General features: G+C 41.4%; 1 protein-coding gene across 1 annotated transcript in view; it reads left to right on the top strand.

The window, feature by feature from the left end:
- The window catches only part of MOXD1 (monooxygenase DBH like 1), a 773,208-nt gene that overhangs the window by 604,046 nt on the left and 144,815 nt on the right, over positions 1-24,347 (top strand). The window contains exon 5 of the mRNA XM_086925392.1: positions 9,262-9,441. Within this exon, the coding sequence (XP_086781518.1) occupies positions 9,262-9,441 (180 nt within the window). The remainder of the gene's footprint in view (positions 1-9,261; positions 9,442-24,347) is intronic.

Genomic DNA, 24,347 nt, shown 5'->3' with positions numbered 1-24,347 from the left:
AGTATTCATATGTAAATCTCGTGAAGTTAATACATATACGCAGGGGCATAGCTTAGTGAGATTCGGCCTAAGTGAATCTCAAATTTCCCTACTAAAAAATGTATGGGCTGCAGGGTGGAGTAAAGAGATGACCAGAATTTGGGATGGACTGTTTCCACCATGAGCAGAACCAGTACTGAATTTCCTTAAGTGGGCTTATATATAAAGTGGCACAGTAAGTGAAAACAAAACCAATGCATTGGAATGCTACCTGAGCAATTGCCACCGGTTACATTATGTGCAAGCATTAATCCTATCAATTTTTGGGTGTTTGATTGTGAGTAGTATATCTGAAAAGTTGAGACTGGTGCACTTTTCAAGCCCATTACTGACAATGTGTGTGAATTCCAAAACAGGGTACATTAGCACCCATTCAATGAATACTTCTATAGGTCTAAGTTTACTACATGTTGTGTAAAGTTGTCACTATATACATTTAAGATCACGATACAAAAAATGAAAAAGTTAAAACTTTTTGGTGAAATGAGAACGATAAGCAAAAATGAAGCAGACATAGCATATCCAAGTCAGGACCCTCAGACTCAACTACCAAAACAAGAATGCTTTTGAAGGGTGTCACATCCCAACCACTCCTGCTGAAGCTCTGCACCTGCCCACCCTACCTGGGCTTGATAGCTCTCCCTGGCAGTTCATCTCTACGGTCACATACAACACAATGGCCTGGAGTCACTGATTTGAGATCAATTGTTTCAAATGTTTCTTCACTGTGTGCACTATTCTTCATCTCTGTTGCGAGAGATCTTGATTGTAAAATGTTCAAATCTCTGCATATGGCAGGGCTCCATGTTTCTAGCCCTCGTCTTTCACAAATCATTTTATCAAGTGACTGATTGCTCCATGTACTAAGATCGAGTTGCAAAAAGAGAAAGGCAGGCAGGCAAATTAAAAGAGCAAGCTAAGCCAGATCTGAGCCATGAGTCTGGTTGGCTCCAGTAGTTGATGCATCAGCCGAATAATGAAAGCATTTGGGATTCATATCGCGCAGCAACCATAATGTAAACGCATGATACAATCTCATCAAATAAATGTTAAAAAGTGTATTTCTTTAACATATGAATGCATTTCACCTTAGAACATCGGTTTCTATCACTGCATTGAAAGACATTTATGAAAAGTGATAGTTTTTAAAAACATTGCTGGCTCATCCCAATGTTATTAGTGAACTAAGAAGCAAGTCAGTAATCATGTAAACCCTGAATGTAGCCTAGATCCTTATTGTAGTTGGGGCAACATTATATTTGATTACATCAAAGATGAGGTGGTTACATATCGCAAACCCTGAAGTATTTAAAAGTGCACTCATATGTGATAATAAAGAAAAAAAGGGGTTTTTGAAATACAATATTTGTCTAGGATCATACAATCTGGACAAACAGGAAACCAGATTATCTGGTTTAAAATGTTTAAATTCGGCCACCAGATGGGTATCTATTTCTGTCCATCTCTCACATTTACATAAAAAGTCACTCTTTTGTCTTTCATTCTTGGCTCAGGAGGAGGTAAACCAACACTGAGATAACAGACCTGACAAGAGTCCCCAGACACAACTATCAAGCCTAGAATGGATGTATTTAGGGGTGTCTCACACCAAATGCCCCTTGAAGCTATGCCCCTTAAAGCTTTTCTTTTCCCTAAGATATGTTTCTTTTACCGTTGGGTACTCCAAAGCTGCATAGGGCATGAGTGTCGGCAGGTAAGCAAAGAATAAACCCCTCTTCATGAAACCATGTCAAATCAGTGCATTTCTCTAAGACTGAAATCACTGGCTCTCACTTGAAACCAATGTCTCCCTTTATGTGCTGCCTTTTTAGCCTGTGCTGGTAGGTTTCACCGAGACCAGTTCATTTCGCCATTATATATGACTCTTTACGCTGATTCACATATCATAGGATTTCCATGAACTTATAACACTCTTTTTTATTTAGTTTTGTTAATGTCCAGAACCATCAGTCCGTGTGCTTATAGATATGTGTTTACACCTATGCACCAAATGACTCCCCGGGATATTACGTTGTGGACAAGCAAATTTTGCAGTACCAAAAGTGGAAATTTTGCAGCACACAATTGTGTCTTTTGAAGCACTTTATTTGGCCCAGTCTTCTTCCTGCAGAACTCAAAAAAGGACCTATACTTGGTTTACCTGCCCAAAACCTCAAAACAAGTACTCAGGCTCCACACTCAACCATATTATGCAGAGCACAGGACCCACTTGCTACGACTGACAGAAGAGGATCTTTAAACAAATGTCCCCTCAAATATGTATGTCAGAAGCAGTAGCAGACTTGTTGGGCAATAGACTCGGCAGAAGGGAGCAGCTGTAAAATCACTGGCAGCCTTTCCATCCTCTATCCTTCGGAGCTGATACCCAACATATGTTTAGAAGGTTGTGGGAGACATACTTGAGGAGCTATTGAGTGAGGATGGTGAATACTAGTAGAGAGAAAGCTTGGACATCCTTTTAACTTACTGGGTGAGCTGCGGCTTCGGCAAGGATATAATGCATGTCAACACAAAGGACGTGGGGGTTCAGCTGGTGGTGGGCTGAAAGTACACCAGTCATCACAATGTTCACAAATATTGACATTGCACAACCAGTGGTTATCAGATTAATCAGTGGTTGTTAATTGAAGCCTTTCAAAAATTGCTTAGCAAGGGTGACACCTCAAAGTTCAAGCTGGGAAAATGGTGTTGTGCCTCTAGCTGAGTAATAATAGGAGTACGTGTTTACATTATGTTAATGTAGTGTGTTTTATAGGTTACCAAGTGGGCTGGACACCAACCTTCTCTAACTATTCACGTGACATTGTTTGCTCATTGTACTAAAGATATTGACCACTGATGCCAAGTGACTCTCCCTTTTACTACTATTCGCCTTTGCCTTTTCTTTCCAGAGAGCGTACTCAAAAGTAATATTTTATCTTTCATATGAGCCAAGATGGCTCCCTAGTATGACTATGTTTTAATTAGACTTTGCTTGAACTCATGGCCAAGGCTCCAGTGTGGGAGGTGGACCGAAGCATAATTGCTGATGGAAATATTCATCTATCCACCTTCTACTGTGTTGTGAGCAAGGTATTTTAAGCATGTTTGCTGGTAAGCATGCTGCCAGCTTTGTGGCCGGAATCATGTCAGGCTGAAAACATCTTCAGACATTTATGAAACATCTTTGTTATTTTTAGGGATGCACTTAAACATTTTTAATTGAGTTTTTTCTTTAGTGGCCAAACATTATTGATGGGTAGCTGCCAACATGTAGGGATTTATCTTTGCCTCTAAATTATTTAAGTCTGCCTGCATGAATGACTTGTTTGTTTTGAGTGGCAGCCCTTCAAAGTATTCTCTGTGTGGGTATGAATCACCTGGTGGGTGATTAACCCTGATTGGTTCTTGACAGGGCGCTGTTTCTTGACAGGGCGCTGATGGAGCATTTTCAGACCTATCATGTCCTTTATGAAAAAATAATGAACGAAATAAGCAGATTCTGTACTTTCTGCATATATGGAAGATGCTTTTTAGGGAGTCTGGTGTAAAAGAAATTGCAATAGCCAAGTCTAGAAATCACAAATGCTAATGTCAAGGCAATTCTGCAAGGAGTTTGAAGAAGGGAAGTTTTCCCTGTAGTCTAAGAAATGTCATTTTTTACAGTCAATGTTTATTTCTAGGTTATGCACCTATATCACTGGTAAGGGTGGAAATCCTACGGAAGTGAACCAGGTGAATCGTCACTGGACCTCTGAACAATGTATTTATTTTCTGACCACGATGACATAGCCAATTGGCATACACCTGGGGCTAGATGTATTTTAGATAGGGAGACTTTTATTTTTAATTGTTCGAGAAAATCCTGATTGGGCTGCTAAAAGCCAATACTAAAGGACCAGGATAACGTTCTAAAATGGCACTGCAGATGCCCCATCTCTCCTACAAACATTTCACTTGCTCAAAGCAGATGAAAGGTGCAGGCAGGTTTTGGTAATAGTCTGAAAATGAGGAATTGCTGCAGAAAATAAGTGAACATACATTCTTGAAGTAATTCCCTACTCTGGAAAGTCTTCTTAGGATACAACTCAGAATGAGGAGTTATTTCTGCACTTTTAGAAATACCAATCTACATGGTATTGGTAATTTTAGTGTGGGAACTTTGCATCTGTATACATGGGCATTTCAGAATGAAGTACTTAGCTACTTGATAGCAGTTTCCAGTACCCTCGTCCAGCTTCAGGTAGACAGTGAAATCATGGAAATCATGATGGGCTTGCAGAATGTTGGCCAGAGGGATAATTTTCAGGAGTATAAGGAAAAGTGACAGTCTTTGGGGAACACCACTGATGATAGAGGTAGTTTTGTGAGTTTTCAAAAGAAGGTAGAAGTTTCGTAACTGCTTCTTCTTGAACTATGAAAATTTCGCAGAAAGTGATTTTGTAAAGATGTCTTTCTCAATCTTCGTTGCTGGGTGAAGGATTGATTATGAGATACTTGTTGAGTAGTATTGTATTTGTTGCAGGACAGTTTACATACACTTCTCAGAGAAGCAAGATGATTTGTAGACATTTTGGGGCACAGTCATGGTAGAGCCACCACACATATTTAGAGGAGATTACAGGCTATGCAATGCAGAATTAAAAGTATGATTTTTAGGTATTCCAGAGACATCTTTTGCAGTCTCACTAATTTATTGTAATCTCAAAAAGAGTGCATTTTTAGCAATACTATATGCAGAGTGGGGTTTGGGTCAGCTTACGCCAGCCACTGCTCTGTTGGAGTGTCATTCATACTTTAGTTTAGCCCACAGCACAGCAGTCATAAAGTGGGAAACTGGATCAGCCCCCTTCAGACATTTATTGGTTTGAATGTGTGAGCCTAAAGGACAGCCATCAGCTGTGTGGCTTGCGCCACAGTGTGAGTGATAGCATTGTGAATCCTTAGTCTCTCCCGCATCTGGTAGGGACGGACACTGACAAGCAAAAATGTTCACATCAATCAGCTCTGCACTTCTTGTTAGGGCTTCAATGGGCTCACAGTGACTGTGCCCTCTTTGTTACCGTGATTCATTGACTTCTGTGCACATTCAACAACCAGAAGCTCATCTAATATGCTTGCATAAAGTCTTTTTTCCAATGTTGAGCACCCAGCAGCTCCTCAAATATGTCTGCCAGTCTTTTAATTTCTTCCAACAGTGAGCATCAACACTATTATTACCAATACTACCTCGGTCACCACTTTAACCACCACCACCCACATCACCAATATCACTACCACCTGCCTCTTAATACTATCTCCATCCTCACCACTCTCATTGGCATTGCTATCATATGTACTACCACTGTCAAATACTTGTCACTACAACTGCACTGCTACCTCCACCATCACCAACTGCACCAAAACCATCACCATTAGTATTACTATCCCCACCATCAACCCTATCACCACAACCACTATGACCAACATATCCACCAACTCTACTACCACTACTATCACCACCACAACTGCAACCCCTACCAGGATCACTGTGCCACTGGAACCAAGCTACACCTGGCTGAAGAGCCTTAATATCTACGAAACCAACACTAGGATGTTTGCATTCCGGTTAAGGGAGGATCTGGCCAGGCAGTTCTAGCTGAACTGTTTCCATGAGAATCAGGGTCAAGACTGATATGCATATTGCTTGGTCCAAACTGAGGTAGCACAGTGGATGACAAGTGATGGATTGTGATGCAGCCTAAGCGATTTCCAGTGGCTGAGATTAAAGCAAGCATTCCATCCATCACCTTATTGTTTTTACCCCTACTATCATCAGCGTCACCACTATAATTAACATCATATCCACTATTAGTTATACACCATATCTGTTACCTTCATCACTATCATCATCTCCACTATCACTTCATCACTAATAATACCATTGTCATCCCTACTGACACCCTCAACAATGACACTAAGATCACCAGTACTATCACTACCAGCATCTCCCCAATTACCACTATCACCACTCTTATCACCACCACCATTACTATCACCAACTTCACTTATGCTATTAACATCACCACCATATAACCTTTGGCCTGTTGTCTCATTAGAACAAATCCACTTATGTTCAAGAGCCCCCTCTTTCTAATTTTAAGAATGTTACTATTCATCCAGCCATTTACCTTGAAAGCTGGCATAGCTAGCACATTTTGGAGATACAACAATTTCTTGTGGAATCAAATTAATGCTTGACAACAAACTATTTATTTTTCAATTGGTCACAGGGAATTATCATTTAATATATTTGTGTTGGGACTTTATTATTGCAATTTGACTACAGCGTTCAACAATAAGTGTGCCAAGGGGTTGGGTTATTATTGAGTTAATAAAATATGCCTCCTGTAAACCACTTTAAACTTTGAAGAGAATATTGCAGAACTTGCAAACTCATTTTCCTCTCCATTGTGAAATAATGAATATTCACATCATGGAAAACAAATTTCTCTCTTTGTCAGATAAGCTACTTGTGTCTATGGTAAATGACGTAGGGTGTGGTTACGTGTTTAGGCAGTGCGGCCGCCACCACCATGCTCCTGCACCACTGAGTCTCACTACCACCCATCCACCAAGTTACAACTTAAAAGTGGTTCAGTGGGAGGGCAGCATGGCAATCCTACAGGTTGCCTTCTTCAAAGTCATGGCATCATGGCAGAAAGGAAAGTGGTAAAATGCTTGACGGGACTGCGGCAGTCCTACCAAGCATATTGCGGCCTCAAGGCCACCACTCCAATGCCATGGAACAGCAGTTTCTTAGCGCCCGCAGCATTCCCAAGTCATAATGGGGTGGTCGACAGCCTGTGCAGTGATGGCTGGACTTTAAGCGCCGTGCCACCACGAGTCTGGTGGTCCTCAGACTGCCAGACTTGTAATTAGGCTTCTCGTGTTTTAATTTCATATATTTGAGGCCAGACTATCTGTACAAGGCATTGGGGTTTTCCCCGGGAGGATAGAAGAGGGTGCTGGTGCTTTTGTCACTGGGGACCGGTTTTGTAGCAGTTCAACAGTCTATATGTAACAGTATATGCAACAGTTTTCACACAACAATAAAAGAGCCAGGATAATTCTGGTGATTAATGTTCCTTGCTGGAAAATAGATTTGAGGTTTGTCTAATGGCGGTTTTGATTCATCTAACATAGCACAGAGAGTCAATATGCCAAAGAGCGTGTACTATGTAGATCACAGACCAGTATTTTATGTGAATAGCTCAGTGGGTTACTGCTTTTGTCACAGAGAACCTTTTGTTACTGTGCAGTTCATAGGTTACAATCGCAATCGAGGTTAAAAATTCTGTTTATTTCCCCAGTTTTTTATTATCGTAATTTTTATTTAAAAGGGTTTGTTTGGGCAGAAATCAATTCTTATTAGTAAAGTCAACCATCACCACTGTGTTACATTCTGAATCCTGTGTTTGTGCTTCCCCAGACCAAGGACTCTTAAAACATGCCTACGAGTATGCATGGCATGTGAATTTTACACCCTGTAGTTCTCGTTGTGCTATGTAAAATTTTCTATACACTGATTTACACAAATATGATTCATGCTCTGACACCCTGCACTGGTGTAAGAGTTGCTATAAAAAAAGGAAATACATGTGAGAGAGGGGCTGTGGAGAGATGAGAGGCACTGTTGGAGGGTGATAGTGAGGGAATCATTGACTCGTCTTCCATGTTTGGTGGCCTGACCAGTTGACTTGGGTATCCTTAATGTTAGTTCAATTTCCACTAAGTTCACCAGATGGATCAACTCCCTGGTTATTTACCCTTTGAGGGCAAACCTTTGGTGGAAATGTATGTGCACGTTTAATGCATAAATACACAGGCCAAATGAAATATAAATATCAGGATACAACATTTCTGCTCTGAAAAAGTTCCATAAAAATCAATCATGAAAAGAAGTATGTTTATTTCAAGGTTTTCAGGCCTTACCAAACAGTGGAACTTTTGACCATGTTGCCACAAGAATATCATAAATGCAATCTAATTGGTGCATAACGTTGAAAAGAAATGCATATGGAGCCCCCGTACTAATTCAAGGTGTAACAGTCTGGCACATGCTGTTCACCTTTCCTTTAACTGTAAACCAAAATCCTGATACAATATAACTGGACAAAATACACAGGGCCTGATTCACAAAGGTGAAATTACACTTTTATGCAGTGCCTCTACACATAAAAGGATAGGTCTGCTCTATATTTTTATGTGCAGAGTTCTCCACCCCAACTGTGGACTCTCTGTCATCATAAAATTACTATTGTTAAAATTAAATTTGTAGCTTGTGAATATCATGAAAATAGTAAACTTACACAAAAGTATATGATTACCTTTGTGAACCAGGCCAACAGATGCTAGATATATAACCTACAATGCAAGTGTAACACACAAAGGGCCAGATGTATGACTGTTTTTTTGCGGTCGCAAACGGGAAAGCGGCTCATTTGCGACCATAAAAAATTGTGGTGTTATGTACAAACGCTATTTTGCAAGTCGGTGACTTTCAAAATAGCATTTGCGAGTCGCTATTCGGAAGGGGCATGCCAAGGGCGGCCCTTCCTAATAGCGAGTCCAAATGGTATTACCATTGTTTTGCAACCGCATTTGGAGTTACAAATCACTCGCAGTTTACCACCTACTTCAAGTAGTTGGTAAGTTCCTTAAAAACGTGAAGGTGTCCCCAGGGGACCCCTTAGCCTTTGTGAATGTATATTAAACCACTGCCTGCTCTTAAAAAATGAAACAGAAACGTTTCATCTTTGTTTTTTAAATGCACCCAGTTTTCCTTTAAGAAAAACGGGCTGCATATTAAAAAAAACCTGCTTTATTTAAAAAGCAGTCACAGACGTGGTAGTCTGCTGACCCTAGCAGGCCACTATCCCTGCGAGTCCTGGCCCTTCCCAATGGGTCAAAAAATGTGACCTGCCTCAGGAATATTGATGAGGTAGTTCATTTGCGACCACATTAGTAATCACAGTGTCTTAGACACTGTTGTACATTCCATTTTGCGAGTCGCAAACCAACAAACCAACGCAATTTGCGACTCACAAAATGGAAGGGTCGCACATCTGGCCCAAAATGTTGTAGTATTATTTCAATACAGCTTACTTGTTACAAATAATTGTAATATTATATGCTGATATTATGCCATTACAGCTCTGTGTAAATTGTATTTTTCTCTAGGTAGAGCCAGTAATACAACAAGGCCATGAAAATCTGGTGCACCATATTTTGCTGTATGAGTGCGGTCAGACCCTGAATGAAACACTGCTGGACTATGGTCATGAGTGCTACCACCCAAATATGCCAGATGCCTTCCTTTACTGTGAAACAGTGTTATTTGCCTGGGCCATTGGAGGAGAGGTAGGACTCACATGTTTAATTTTAATTTCAAAATAATTATGTTGTATGTTCAACACTATCATTTGTCTAACTATCAATACTTCACAACTATTTTCAAAAACTGAAATTACATGATGCAACTAGACGCGTCTGGTGCAGGTAAGAGCGGTGAGCCGGTAGGGCATGGTGGGGGTGGGCCGGGCGGGGGGAAGTCAGTAGATGACAGAATAGGGAAACAATTTTTTTTTTTAAACTTACCTTGAGAGTCGGAGATGCAGCAAGCACAAGATAAGTGGTTTTCTTTTTTTAAATTTTATTTTCCCTATTCTGTGGTCTGTTAACTCACCCCCCACACTCCTGCACTCTTACCTGCAATGCCAGCGACTGTTTTCCACACTGAATCTAAATCCATTTTATGAGTGTACGCAGTACTAACTAAAATAAAGGTTAACTTTCAATTTCTGTGGTGCATGCAGACGTTCTTTCCAAAACCATCTTTTCCATATTGCATATTTTTGGTTACGTACATTGTCTTGGAATATATCTTTTAGATGTGAGGCTCTCCAAAACCACTACAAAACCTTATACATTAATGCTAATGCTCTATATTATACAAGACACTGGATCCATTCCAATAAAATCTAAACTTATTTTCTTGTCATTATCAACTCCTATGTACAGCAAAACTAAAGGTGGAAAACAATGCTATTAGGTCATTTATCAATAATACCTTGTAGACCCATTTGAAGAGATATTGGATATTGGATGTTTCCTATGCTGACACTACATGGGCCAAAACTTTGTAGGCATATTAGTAAAGCACAGTGTTAGGGAAGTGTGTTTCTCATCAAGTAATTACTGTTCTAGACAAGCTTAAAATCAATCTGGGTTTTGCAAGGGCTTCCGCCATGCCGAAAATTTAAGATGACACGTCATCTTTGAGAAAGTTGAAGCCTGTGTTCTGGACTTTGTTGATCTAACTGCAGTCTTTTGGAAGCTAATTCTCCCTCTGCAAAATCATGTGGGCTTCAAAGGAAAAGTTCTCAGTTGTTCCAGATTTTTTCAAATCAACCCTAAAGAGCTAGTGAGGCTAGGTGTTTTCACTTCGGATCCAATATCTATTGTGGTGTTCCTAAAAATTAAATCCTGGCTACTACTTTGCTAACTTTACAAATGGAACCACTAAGTGGCCTTATTTGATTATGTTTGCATTCTGAAAACTTGCCTTTCCAATCTTCTCAGCTCAACTTTATAAACCTTAACCCTGGCAAATTGAACTGCATTTTTTTCACAGGGGAAATTGAGATACCTTCAGAAGAGCCACCATATAAGTTTGCTGAGTGGCCACCACGTTTAATGGGGCCACTCTGCAAAGTCTCTGGTTCCTCAAAGAAAAACTTCTTAAAGGGTTTTTTTCTTTTGAAAATCAAAAAATAAATGTCTATTGGGAACTTTTCTCTTTTCACCTTTTACTTTCCGGTTTGGGACAACCATGCTTTCACTGGCATCCCCAAACAGGAAAGAAGTACACCAGAATGTCTGACTTTTCTAGTACTGACAGTCTAAGGTACTTTAACCAATTTCCAAATGTCATTTGGCAAGTCAGGGAGAGTTCGCTAATGCAAACATGGCGATGCACCTCACTCTAAATAGACTGGGTAGACTGAGTTTTGCTTACAGGGTACTCCAAGATGTTTGTGACAGAATCTAAATGTAAATACTACCCTAATATTTAAATTGTCAGGATGAGACAGGGTGAGTGAGGCAAAGGGGGGGGGGAATGACTGACTGGACATCTGCAATACTTTGAAAGTTTTAGTTGTGGTAGAGGAGTGATGGCAAGAAGGTTGGTCGGGTGGGTTGCAGGATACAATTATTAACGTTTATAAAACATGGCATTTAGCGGCTGATGGTGGTGAGGTCATGTTAAGTGTGGTCCCCCATGACTCCTCAAAACAATGTATATGTGTAACTGTGAATACATTGGATATTTTTCACCTTTGAGCACTAAGTGACATTGGAGACATCTCAAGCTATACACTTGTTGTCTGTTTGATGTAACCCATAACCCCTCAGTCAAAAACACCCCTCTTATTCACAATTAGCCATCTATAACTATATATATATATAAGGAAAACTGTTCATGTTATGGGTTTTCACATATACATTAAGAGAGAGGGGAGACCGTTTGCATTCCAGCACTTAAGAGGAAGCAGATCACCTATCCTTTACCATAACTAGATATCACTGGATATTGTTGAATTCTCGATATCATATAATGACTTTATAGTCAATATGATATTATTGCTGTAGATGCAGGTAATGGGTATCATATTTGCTCCACCCTTGCTAACCTTTTTTGGTAATTTGGAAGAGCAGGTAGCACAGTCACCATCCCTTTGACAACAGCATTGCCTACTTCGATACTTGCAGAGATCCTTAGTTATATCCCTCTGGTGCTGCATGGAGGTGAAAATCTTTTTAATGAATATCGGAGTATTCACAACAAAAAAAAACTTAATTTGAGATGAACACTCTTAATGGGCAGGATTTAAATGATATATTTCACCATTGAAATCAGAAAAAAACAAGCAGCACAATATTATTCATGCATCAAAAATGGACCGCAGCAAACAGTACACTAAGCAGATAAAGTGTGCATTAGGTAAGTGGTCAATTTCATATCGAGAAAATCATGAGAGAATCAACTGTTGATAAGGTGCTGTATGTCATACCCTTCAAAGTAATCAGTTTATTGAAAGTGAAAAGCTTCCTGACGTCATTGTGAAGGACGGCTGAAATAAGGTAACATTACAAAACCTATGAAACACTTGTAACACACACTAAACGTCATCAGGAAAGTATATATTGTGGTTATAAACACTTATATTGAACAGATAGGATCATTATGATTAATACTTAAAATGGGTTAGCCAATTTTAGACATTGTCATAAAGCCAGCTATGATTGCTAAACTGTTCAGGCGGACAGAACGAAACAGTCCCTTGGAGGTTGCTAGCCAAACCAATCCCCCCCCCCCCCCATGCCTTCTGTCTCAGTACAGTCATCTTTATCACCTGAGAAGGTCAAAGAAGGAGACACTGCTTCTAAAATAGTGTAGGCTGTACATTTATTGGAGGATTGCCTTGTTAAAATTAAGGATATCCTACTAGCAGAACTTTCTCCTATTATAGACTGCCTGACAGCCATTGATCAAGGACTGAATGATGTAAAGCAATTCCAGACTCTAGCTACTCAAGTCTTAAGGGTGGTCCCTAGGGCTAGCCAGTAACAGATTCCTCGTTGATGTCCCCCATCTGTCATAGGGTTTGCGGTACTTGCCAGTACCAATTCGGATAGCCATCAACCAGTCCCTCTAATCCCATTTTCAACCGGAGTTGCAACTGACCGTAACCTCTGTCCACCTCAAGGTTAAAACGTGAGCCATCATGTGGGGTCAGAAAGTTGCAAAGTTACTTCCTTAGGAAAGACTGGGGCTAGTGGACATCCCAAAAGTTAAAACCATCCTGTGATCACTCTTCCACCTGCATCTTGCCCTTACGTGACAATATGAGCTTGAGTCCCCTCTCTGCGTGAGGACCAGAGGGAATCTTATGAAGAACTCACCAATACAACTCTGAACTGGCTCACACAGTATAAGGAAGACTTTTCCTTTTTTTCTGGCAAATATGATCCTACTGACTTGTAGTGTGGGATGGATTGGACCAGGGCCGGTGGACACGGTAAGTGACTGTGTCATCATTAGTTTTAGATCTATCACTGATAGTGCAAACCATACTCTTTGGTGTACTGAGCAAACAGATAGCCGGTTTCGAGTAGTGATTTAATGCCATTAGGCTATTTTTATGAACCAATCTACTATTCCTGGCTGGACGCTACTTTGCAGAAACAAGGAGTCTGTTTACCATTTGTATCTGGTTGTGTCACACACCTTCTTTTAAGTGATCATGATGTATACAGAGTCACAATCTCAAACTGTTTTGATGTTCTAGCAGGTGTGGACAGTCTCACCTGTGATATCTGTGATTCCCATATGTTCACATTTAATGTCAGCATAATAGAGAATAGTATTGGAGGTACTTTTTATCAGGGTGTTGGGAGGGTACAGCAGGGTGATGTTAATCATTGTGATTACAAAGTAAAGTGTGCCAAAACAATTGGGTCCCGGACTAGGCTTGAATATATTAGTATCCCAAGAAGAGCAGAAACAGGGCTACTAGCCACTAATCACACCACAGAGTTGTCTGGGTATGAGCATAAAATAGCCACCACAGGGTCAGAAAAGCAAAATCAATGAGAACATCCTAGTCAAAAGTTAATACCAAAGCATCAATGTGGTCTCACTAACAGAATGGGGGATAGACATGCTAGGGATAGTGCTACTCTACCCACTCTTGTTAAAATAAGAGAGGACTGGGGCATGCCACCCTGTCCAGGCAATGATGGGCATCCTGGCGTAAGTAACACATCTACCCCTACTAAGCTAGGTTTATGGAACATAGCAGGGCTAGTTTACAAACAAAACTCCCTATATTGGTGTCGATTTATAGGCATGTATGACCTTTGTCTCTTTCAATAGACTTGGTATTTAAAACCTGTGTTTCATACGGGCTTTGTTAACCTCAACCAGGAAACTTTAACAACGGGAAAAGGCAGGCCCTTCGGGAGACTTATGATATGGGTTAGTACTGTGTTTACTTGTGCGGCTAAGGAGATTAAGATGGGTTAGTCTGATATTCTGTGTACTAGTTTGACATTTCCTCAGAATGTAGTTTCCAACATTTACAATGTGTATAGCAGATCGGCTGGGAATAAAGCTGAATCCCCAGTTATAGAGTTACTGAACTCCCTATTAGCAACACTACTGGTTGGGGCATTAAAAATCATGGGAAAGGACATTTTTTGTCAATTTCTAACCACTTGATGCTAATAGTGAAACTTTCACCCATGAGGAATATAGAGTGTGATCAATACCAGAATTAGTAACAGCCCCATTAAGAAATGGTCCCCCGGGCACTTCAATTAAATTCACAAACATTTTATTAAGATCTACGAACCTGTAACAGCAGACCTATTTCATATAGGGAGGGAAATCACACCTCCAACCACATCCAAGGTACTAGTCTTATTGACTATATACTGGTGGATGTAAGGATGTCATCAAACTTAATTGGCATGGCCACAATACTCCACCAAGATAGTGATCACAATGCTCTAATCCTTGCTTGTGAGATGTCTGCTCGCATTAGCCAAGCTAAATGCATTGAGCTATTTGATAGAAGGCTGCGACTGACTAATAATCGGTACAGAGTTAAGTGGAGTGCCATGACTCGGTCCATAGAGCTAGTTGGGGCAATTTATAAACATGTTGCTGAAAGCAATAGGGGTTTGCTTCTCTTCAATCTGGTACGAGACCAAATGGAAACCTTAGAAAGGATTAGCAACATACATAATTAGATGTACAGGCCGGAGGTAGGAAATTCTCCCTCCTGATATAATAAAGAATGCAACCAGGGCTGCATTCACTAATGCAATAAAGCAGCAAGATATGATGCTGATAATAGTTATGAGGGTGGTGTACAAAAACACTGTCAAAAAAGCTAACAGAGCTTGAGGGTGTAGGAAATGGGAAGGATTGTTGGCTGTGACCAAAGGTGGAGACCGTCGATCCTTTTGCAATATTTTGTCCATGGGGAGTCGAGATGGGTATTTCTCCACCAAGAATCATCCTGCAGCCCCATAATGGGTTTCCCACTTTTCCTGCTTGCATTCTACATGGCAGATTTTAACATCCATTAAGTGGTCTACTAGGCCCAAAAGTAGCAAGAACAATTGGTGTGAGTGAATGTGTGGAGATCCCCCTTATTTCAACCCTGGAAATAAGTAATGCAATTAAGAAGATCATACTTAATAAATCACCAGGGCTAGATAAGATCTTTAGTGACTTGTATGTAGATGAGATTGATATTTGGAGCCTTTACTTCAAGTTGTATTTTAATGCCATCATGAAAGGAGCACCTAGCCCTGTATCTTGGGATGCGGCACAAATAATACAGATTTACTAAAAAAGGTTTCTTAATCGCTCCAGACAAACTATAGCCCTATAAGCCTTATAGATAGCTCCCAAAAGTTGTTATAGAAATATTTTCGATAGGCTGCAAGAGTGGATGACTCTAAATGAGATATTGACCCCTTGCAAGCTGGTTTCCGAGAATGCACTACCACTATAGATCAAGTGTTTCGACTCCTAATTTTATTTTGGGAAGCAGTGGTTCAAGGGGATGGTTATCTCTATCTGGTCTTAGTAGAGCTATGGTCTGCATTTGACCTAGTGCCTAGAGCCAAACACTAGCAGGTGCTAGAAAATGTAAAGGTTCACAACTATCACTTGGATATTATTATTTGACTCCACAAACACAATTATGCACAGGTCAGTCGTGGCCAACAGGGCAAATTGACTGACCCACTCCATGTTAATAGATGGGTTAGTGAGGGTTGTGTTCTTGCCCCCTCTTTATTTACATTATTTATCAATAACCTGGTAGCCCACCTGACCATTGTGAGAAGAATGCCCAAGTATGGCAAGCACTAAGGTCCCTGTACTTATAGTTGCAGATGATACGTTTTTACTCTCTAAATAACCAATAAAGTTGCAAAAAAATTCTAGTTTGCTTTTATTGCTTCTGCAGACAGAGGGGCTTGGGAATTAATTAGGGACAACTAAGTACATGGTATTAAATCCCTGCCATTTCACAAGATCTAATCCCACATTGAAGGGGACCCATTTAGTGCATGTGCATACCTTCCAATATCTAGGGATCAGACTAACAGAGCACCTCGACTGGCACACTGACATTGCACAGCGTAGGATTAAACTCGAACAATCCACTGGAGGAATGTTGAAAATGCATCGAGGCAATCAATTCCACCCTATTTTCCTGGCACTTCAAATGTTAATCCATCAGGCCATAGGAGCAGCTCTACATGGTGCGGAGCTATGGGGCCACCAGAATGTGACTGCCCTGGTGGCAGTTGAAAATCAATATCTGTGCCAACTGATGGGTCTCTTTATTATTACCACCTTGCTCCTCTCAGGCTAGAGATAGGTCTCAGACCAATCTACTATGGGATTGGAGTGAGACCTAGCCTGTATTGGAGAAGGATCTGGGCCACCCCTGAGTTATGCTCCTAAAGACAGGTCCTAGAAGAAGTTCTCCCCAACTCAGGATCAGGTAACATTCTCTGGATTAACTATGCAAAAGAGCAACTCATAATGATCAGGAATGAGAGAATAAGGGCTGCCCCCAGAGAGGTCTGTGTGACCACTAAACTATCCATTAAGAGTAATTACTGGCTGTACAAAAAGAGAATCATGCAGGGGCAGTCTAAATTAGATTCTCTAAAGGACACCTTCATTATGATGAAGGATGAATGTAAAGAAGAGCAGTTTTTATATGAGATTGAAGCTGAAACTGCTAGTTCTTTTTCCATTTTCAATATGGAACCCTACCGCATCTATCATTTACTGCTCTGCGGGCACACCACTTAAAGACAGTAGACTGACTCAGTCCCTTCCTGTGGAGTGTCCAAGGAAAGAGTTAAGAATGCCTTATCTTTCTGCCCATATGCCTTATCTCTCTGCCCAGCCTACTTGAAAAAATGGATTATACCAATGTCCTGAAATTTAGGTGTTAGGTTGACACTAAGCATGGGCGAATTTTGCGAATCTCGCGTTTGCGAATTTTGCGGATTTGCGAACTCGCAATCCGCAAAATCCGCGAATTCTCACGAATTTGCGGGGTTTTTTTTTGTGTTTGCACGGGTTTCTGCCAGTTAGCGAGGGTTTTGTACACTTTCGCAAATTGCGAACTTACCTGTCGGGTCGCAAGTTTCGCGAACTTGTTGTTTCTACGTGTCCAGCCTGTTTGGGACACTCTTCTTCATCACTGCCACTCTCTGTCACCACTGCCACTCTCTGACTACTCATGCCACCCTCTGGCCCACCCATGCCACCCTCTGTTTCATCACAGCACCCTCTGGTTGTCCAGTCAGTGTACATTCTTGTGGCAACGCAAGCACACCTTCCCTGCCTCAAGTGACCTGAATTAATTTGGGGCTGATTAATGTGTCACAGAATATTTTTTTAGCTGGCACCTGCTTCCTTAGTGCTTCCTGATTAGTGATCTTTTGCACTTGCTAAGTGCTTTCATTGTATCAAAATTAGTTACAACACCTGCCCTGCCCCAACTGACAATAATGAATTAGGGGCTGATTAATGGATTTGAACTTCCAGCCTGGCTCCTGCTTGTCTCTCTTAGCTGTAATTCAGGACCTTTGTGGCATATGTGTAACTATTCTGAGGTTCAGAGCAGGGTCACATAATAGTTGCAACTGGCAACTGAACTCTGGAGGGGCCCCTCAGGAAGCACTACAGGAAATGGCTACTAATGATGAGCCTGAACTTTTGAACCTGGTAAGTAGTTTCAGTTTTGCTAAAATCGTTTTTCTGCAATTTTGCACTTATTCGCGGGGCGCGAAGTTGTACTGGGAAGCCGCGAACTCACGCGAACAGTGCGAGCAGTGCGAGCAAAATCCGCTGCTCGCGGATTTGCGGATTTTGCGGGAGATTCGCGAATCTCGCGGATTGCGAATTTACCGAAAATCCGCAAAATCCGCGAGCGAAACGGATTTTCCGCCCATGCTTAGTTGACACAAAGAGGTATTAATAATTTTGAAATCTGACACCAGGCAATGCATAGTCTTTACAGTACCTCTGTATTTGCTGTTGATGTGGAGAATAAGGCTGAAGCTGAGGATCCAGCAAATAGAACCAGGCACTACTGAAGTAATGCATGTGCACTAAACGTTTTATTTTATCAAGTCTTACAGCATTTTATTAAAACAAGGGTACAAATCAAGATTCTAGTAGTATTATAATGAAATCTGCACAAATCTTATATTTGTCATAATGAGATAAAACTTTTAATATATGAATTTTATCGTATTATTAAGAAAATATTTGTTATATTTTTGCTTTATCTGTTGTAGACTTTATCAATTTAGGGCCAGAGTACGATGTGGTTTGGAAGGCCTACTAATGGCATTTGCTCTGTCCGAATCAGTGGTGTAACGAAACTTGAGGGGGCTCCAATGCAAAGCACATGGAGGGGGCCCTCCCGGCAGCCCAGCCCACCACCTTCCACTTTGCCCTACCACCCAAAAATCTGGTATATTTTAATTTGAAACCTCCGACATTTAATGAAATGCCTCTATATTGCCTTGACTCAAAGCTCTAATGATAAAGTGGGAAACACTCTTAACAATACTGTCAAGAGCAGATTATTTAACTGAGGCAGTAATCAGAACAATGCCAAGGAGTCATCCTATTGTCTCAGGAACTGCCTGTAGCTGAAGAACGAAAATCAACTATGAAGGGTCTGAAATAGAATTGACATTAATGGACAATAACTTGAAACTCTGAAAGACAAACTCAAACCTGCAATTCCATAAAAACTTAACTGACAATATACATGAGAAGTACACAAGATATAAATCTGTATCCTGCGAAAGTCAAGTGAAAAAGACTGAAGAATTATATGCATGCCACACACTAGCGACTGTCAAGAGTTGTGCATGATAATAACGTGAACTGAGGAAGCAACTTCAATTCCTACCATCATGTCTTTATTAGTAAGCATTACAAAACAGACAGGCAAACAAAGCTGAGGATGAAAACTGTTTGGATGCTTCAGATCATTGATGCAGATGTTTGTCTGAATTTATCATTTCTGTAGTGTAAAAAATGCTAAATACAAGATTTAAGGCACACTTCTTACAAACAAGTGCAAGCAACACCATAAATAACACTGCATGTACAATAAAAACAAACCATATCTGCAAGTACCTAATGACAGAATCTAGTTGGTAAAGCAAAAGAAAAGTGCAAGTAACTCCAAAGTGCATAATAAAGCAATCACCAGTCCAGCAATATAAAAAAATCAAGCTTGATTTGTAAAACAATCAAACTTTCTTCCATCAAGGTAAAAATGCTTTCAAAGCGCATGATAAAAACAAGTCCATCAGAATGCAAAAATGAAGCGAGGTTAGTCAAACAATAATACGTTTGGTGTCTGCATAAAGGAACATATATTTCAAAGCAACTGGTAAACAATAACAACTACAGCACCATACAATAATCAAACCGGTTTGGACTAACAGTTCCCTTTTTGAAGGCTCAAATATTTCAAAGTGACTGGCAAATCAGTAACAAGTGCAGCAGGCACAAGCATACAAAAATCAAACCACTTTGATCAACAAATGCCCTTTTGGTTTGTGCAAGAAGGTGCAAATATTTCAAAGTGACTGGTAAATCAATAACAAGTACAGCAAGCAGCAGCATATCTAAATCAAACCTCTTTAATAAAACTAATTCCCCTTTTGTTTGTGCATGAAGGCATACATATTTCAAAGTACCTGGTAAAGCAATACAATTTAGCAGCGTAAACATCAAACCCCTCCAGTCAAACAATGCCCCTTTCATTTGTGCATAAAGGTGCCAGAGCCCATTTTGCTCATGCCTTAAAACGTCTCTGGATGGCATCTGCCTTTAATAGTTGCAGCAATCTCTCATCCAGTAATGGCAGCTTAAGAGCCGGCCATTGTGACCTGGGGAAACTAAAGAAGGCCCTGGCAAGAGGTGATCCCAGGGATATGGCGCGGCAAACATGATACGTGGCAGAGCACCCTGGCATGAAACAGGAGCTGTGCATTTACTGCTTGTGAAAGGAAGTGTGAGGGAAGATAACAGTCCATCACAAAATGGTGGGCATGTAAATGGAAGTAACAGGGTGGCCAGAGACAGTCCTGCAGGCAAATGGGCACCGAAACCCACACACCTAAATAATTTGAAAAGATTTCTTTCAGCCCCTCACTTTGGTTCGCAACTTAGAAAAACAAAGGCATGTACATTTTGGTTAGAAGCAACCAAAGCTGCTCAAGCGGCAAATGAATTCAAACAAATAGTAGCTAGTTGTAAGCTCGCTTTTAAAATATGCGCACACATCTTTTTTTCCAATACACTCTATTCCAATTTAACATCTCTCCGTCTGAGCAAGTCTATATTGAAGTGTTTTAGGATGTTCAGAGTAATGCTGTAGATGATAACGTGGTTAGTTCAAAGTAAAGATTCCGATCACCTTCCTTTCTCTTTTGCTGATGAATGCAATAGAATTTTAGAAGGGAGTAAAGCAAACTATATTAAGGGGTTGGTTATGCAGAGTGATGGACACATCCTTTTTTCTACAGAGAGGCTATTGTGAAGATGAATCCCTGATCTTCAAAAATGGAGATGAATATTGCACATCCGGTGAACAATTAACATCAATACTGGGAGCAGCAAGAGACTTATGTGCCCTCACATCATACACACTGTTGTCTACAAAAAATATAAATTTTCGAACAACTCAATATTTTCAACATAGTTGGCAATTCTGTATTAGCATAGCAGTGTGCTTAAAAAAATAAACGTCCATATTCGACTCTGTGAGCTTTTACTCATGCTTCAAAACATGGGAAGTATTATATAATGTCCAGAGATAGACATATCTATACTATGGAGATCAAATAGGTGTGGCGCTGGGGGTGGCACTGTGCCCATTCACAGATTGGCTTTGCCCCGTGCTTCCCCAGTGGCCATCTCCGACCTAAGCCTCAGATAATAAATCAGGGAAGCGAGAACAAAAGTCCTAAGTTGGCTGGGGGATTGAAACTAGGGGCGCAAATAGACCAAAACTTCAGGGAGGGCTACCACCCCCAGCCAGGGCTGGCTCTAGCACTGGTCGCACATGCTGTTAGTCTTTTTTGGTGCCCCCTCTCCCATTTCCTCCTTCTCCATGAATTCCCTCACTATCACTCACCAACAATGCACCTCATCTCACTATTGTACCTTTCTTACAAACATTTCATTTTTTTATAGCGCTTCTCACACTTAGTTCTGTGATCTGAATGGTACATGTTCTTTGTAGCAGGCACTTTAACTCTCTGTGTTTTGTGGGTGGCAGGAGTGCCCATGTGAGAGCATGAAGAGCAGTGCAACAGTATGAGAGTAGGGTAAGAGGCGTTACTGCAGGGTGAGTGAGGTGACCATATGAATTTGGGTGCGGATCTAAGTGCAGAGTGGGACGAAAGAATGCACGATTGTTTGAGTGAGATTGTAGATTGAACAATGAGGGGGACAGGTGAGTGAAGGTTGAGTAGTGTCCTTGTGTGACTGCAGGGTGAGGTACAGAGTGAACAGCGCAAGTGCATTATGAGTACAGAGTGATCACTGTGAGTGCAGGGTGAGCGAGTGAAGGGTGTGAGTGCATGGTGATCAATGTGAGTGCATTGTGATCGCTGTGAGTGTAGGGTAAACGTAAAAGTGAAGGGCAAGAATGAGGAGTGAGTTATCTGAATGCAGAGTGTATTCCCAGACACTTGAAGTAACTCAGCATATTATTGACGACGGCATAGGGTTTCAAATATAAGTTAAACTATTGCTATTTTGGTATTAATAGGGATTGAGGGTGTAGGAAATAAATAATGTGCTGATTCCGCAACAAACTTCCAGTCTTATGATTAGGGTTGCCAGCACATTTTTTTGATGTCCCAGACTAATTTATCTGTGCATACCTCGAACACCAAATATAACTAGAAAGCACTTTTAACTGTGTTCTAGGGCTGCCTGAATGATCCATGAGTGATAATTAAAGAGAACAAAGATAGAAAAGTCACATTACAAATTAATATATACTTTTTGTATTCATAACCAGGGTACAAGTCCTAAACAAAGAAGGGGGGGGCGCTAACCTAGTTAATCAGTATGCAAGTGATATCATGGCATGTAAGATCACAGTGCATGACATCATGGTGTGTGACATCACAGGAAGTGGCATCATAAGAAGTGACATCAGATCTTAAGCCTTCACATATATGTCTATCATGAGTAGATTAAATCACATTTCCAGGATACAGGGAATCCCTCCTGATTTCGGCAGAAGATTTGCACATTTGTAAGCTACACATAAAACAGTGATGCCTTTTGTCAGTGTAAACATCCTCTACCCATAGTGCTTTACAAAAAAACAATTGTGATATTTAAGTTAATACAGCACCTCCTCAGGGGTAGTAAGCACTACATAAATACTATTTATTTTATGTAAATACTGGGAAAGACCAACACATCTGACATTCTTACAGCGCATGCCTCTTCCCTAAACAGAGCCTGAGAAAAGTGAAAAGCTGCCTCTTTTAACTATGTGCGAAGTGCTAAAAAGGTGTGAGCCTTTGTTTCCCCTCTGCTGAATTTACCTCTAGGTGTGATGCTACTGACTCCTGCAAACATGAGACTCCAACAAAAGGAGTTCTGATGACCCCTCAGATTTGGCCTTTGGTATAAGCGCAGCAGGAGTCTGAACTAAGAAATCCCCATCCCCGCCTGATCGTTATTGCGATCGAAAGCAGACAACAATGTGCAAGCACTGCTGAATGTGTCCTGGTGTTTGCAAATTACACTGGGACTCGTTTAGCATATTTTTCTTGAGGTGCCCAACTTCTTGGCAGGGTGAACGTTGTCCACCCTGTGAAAATAGTGGCTGTACGCTGTCCACCCACGTTATCCCCAACTTGTGCCCTGTTTATAACAGTGTCAACACAAGGTCTTTCCAGGCTCTTTAAACAATGCATCACTAGCATTTTTCTTTTGGCAACACTACTTTATATTCCTTTTCATGAAATGCATTCTCACACTACAGCAGTAAATGTACATTTTAAATGTAAGGAATAGGCAGAGTCGGGGCCCAGGGGGGACTGGAACCAGAAAAAAACGAAACCTCTGTAACAAGTTTACAAAGTATGTAACTATGCAAATAAAAATATGCAAATGGTCTCTGGCTGAGAGGCAGTTGCCTTCAACCCCCTTGCTGCTGGGCCTGGAAGCTAAGGTCACCTGCTCCCACCGCAACTACCATTTAATGTATGAGGGAGGACTGTTATGAGGCATTTCAACTGGTGCAACCAATGCCAAGAGAAGTGAAGTGTTGTCTGTATGCGCTACAGACAGCTCTGATGGAGCCCCTAGAGGCTGCTATGGGGCCTATATTACGTTTTGATCCCGGCCCTATGATGCATCCCACCCCAACCTCTGAGACTCTTCGCTCCTCCGGCACTCACCTGATGCCTGGCTTGCAGCTTCATAACGTGCAGCAGAAGACAGGGCAAGGCTTGCCAGGGGCTAGCAATAATTAAATTATGGCCGGGGGTTGCACAGTCCCTCTGTCGTCTCCGGTGATGCCTCACCTCCTCACGCGCACTTTTAATTGCGCGATGCGTATGACAATGGTTAACAAACTCCACACAGACGCGGAGACCTGTGCGCTCTGTGCACCATTTAATTTATTAAAGAGGCTGCAGCGAGGTATCTATGGTGAGCGTAAAGTAAGAGCTGGATGCATGGCAGTGGAGGGGGCCCCTGGAGCGTGGGGGCCCCTTCGCAATGCAGGGGCTACGGGGGCCTCTGCTGCAGTCACCCTGCACCTGTCTCTGCTGCACTGGATCCCTGTCTCTGCTGCTGTCACCCCGCACCTGTCTCTGCTGCACTAGACCTCTGTCTCTGCTGCAGCCACCCTGCACCTGTCTCTGCTGCACTAGAACCCTGTCTCTGCTGCAGTCACCTAACCCTTGTCTCTGCTGCACTACACCCTTGTCTCTGCTGCACTGGACCCCTATCTCTGCTGCAGTCACCCCATCCCTGTCTCTGCTGCTCTGGACCCCTATCTCTGCTGCAGTCACCCCATCCCTGTCTCTGCTGCTCTGGACCCCTATCTCTGCTGCACTGGACCTCTGTCTTTGCTGCAGTCACCCCACCCCTG

Source organism: Lissotriton vulgaris, chromosome 6 (assembly GCF_964263255.1).
Source record: "Lissotriton vulgaris chromosome 6, aLisVul1.2, whole genome shotgun sequence".
NCBI lineage: Eukaryota > Metazoa > Chordata > Amphibia > Caudata > Salamandridae > Lissotriton > Lissotriton vulgaris.
Note: the sequence above shows the minus strand (reverse complement) of the source record. Positions and strands in the feature narration are given on the sequence as shown.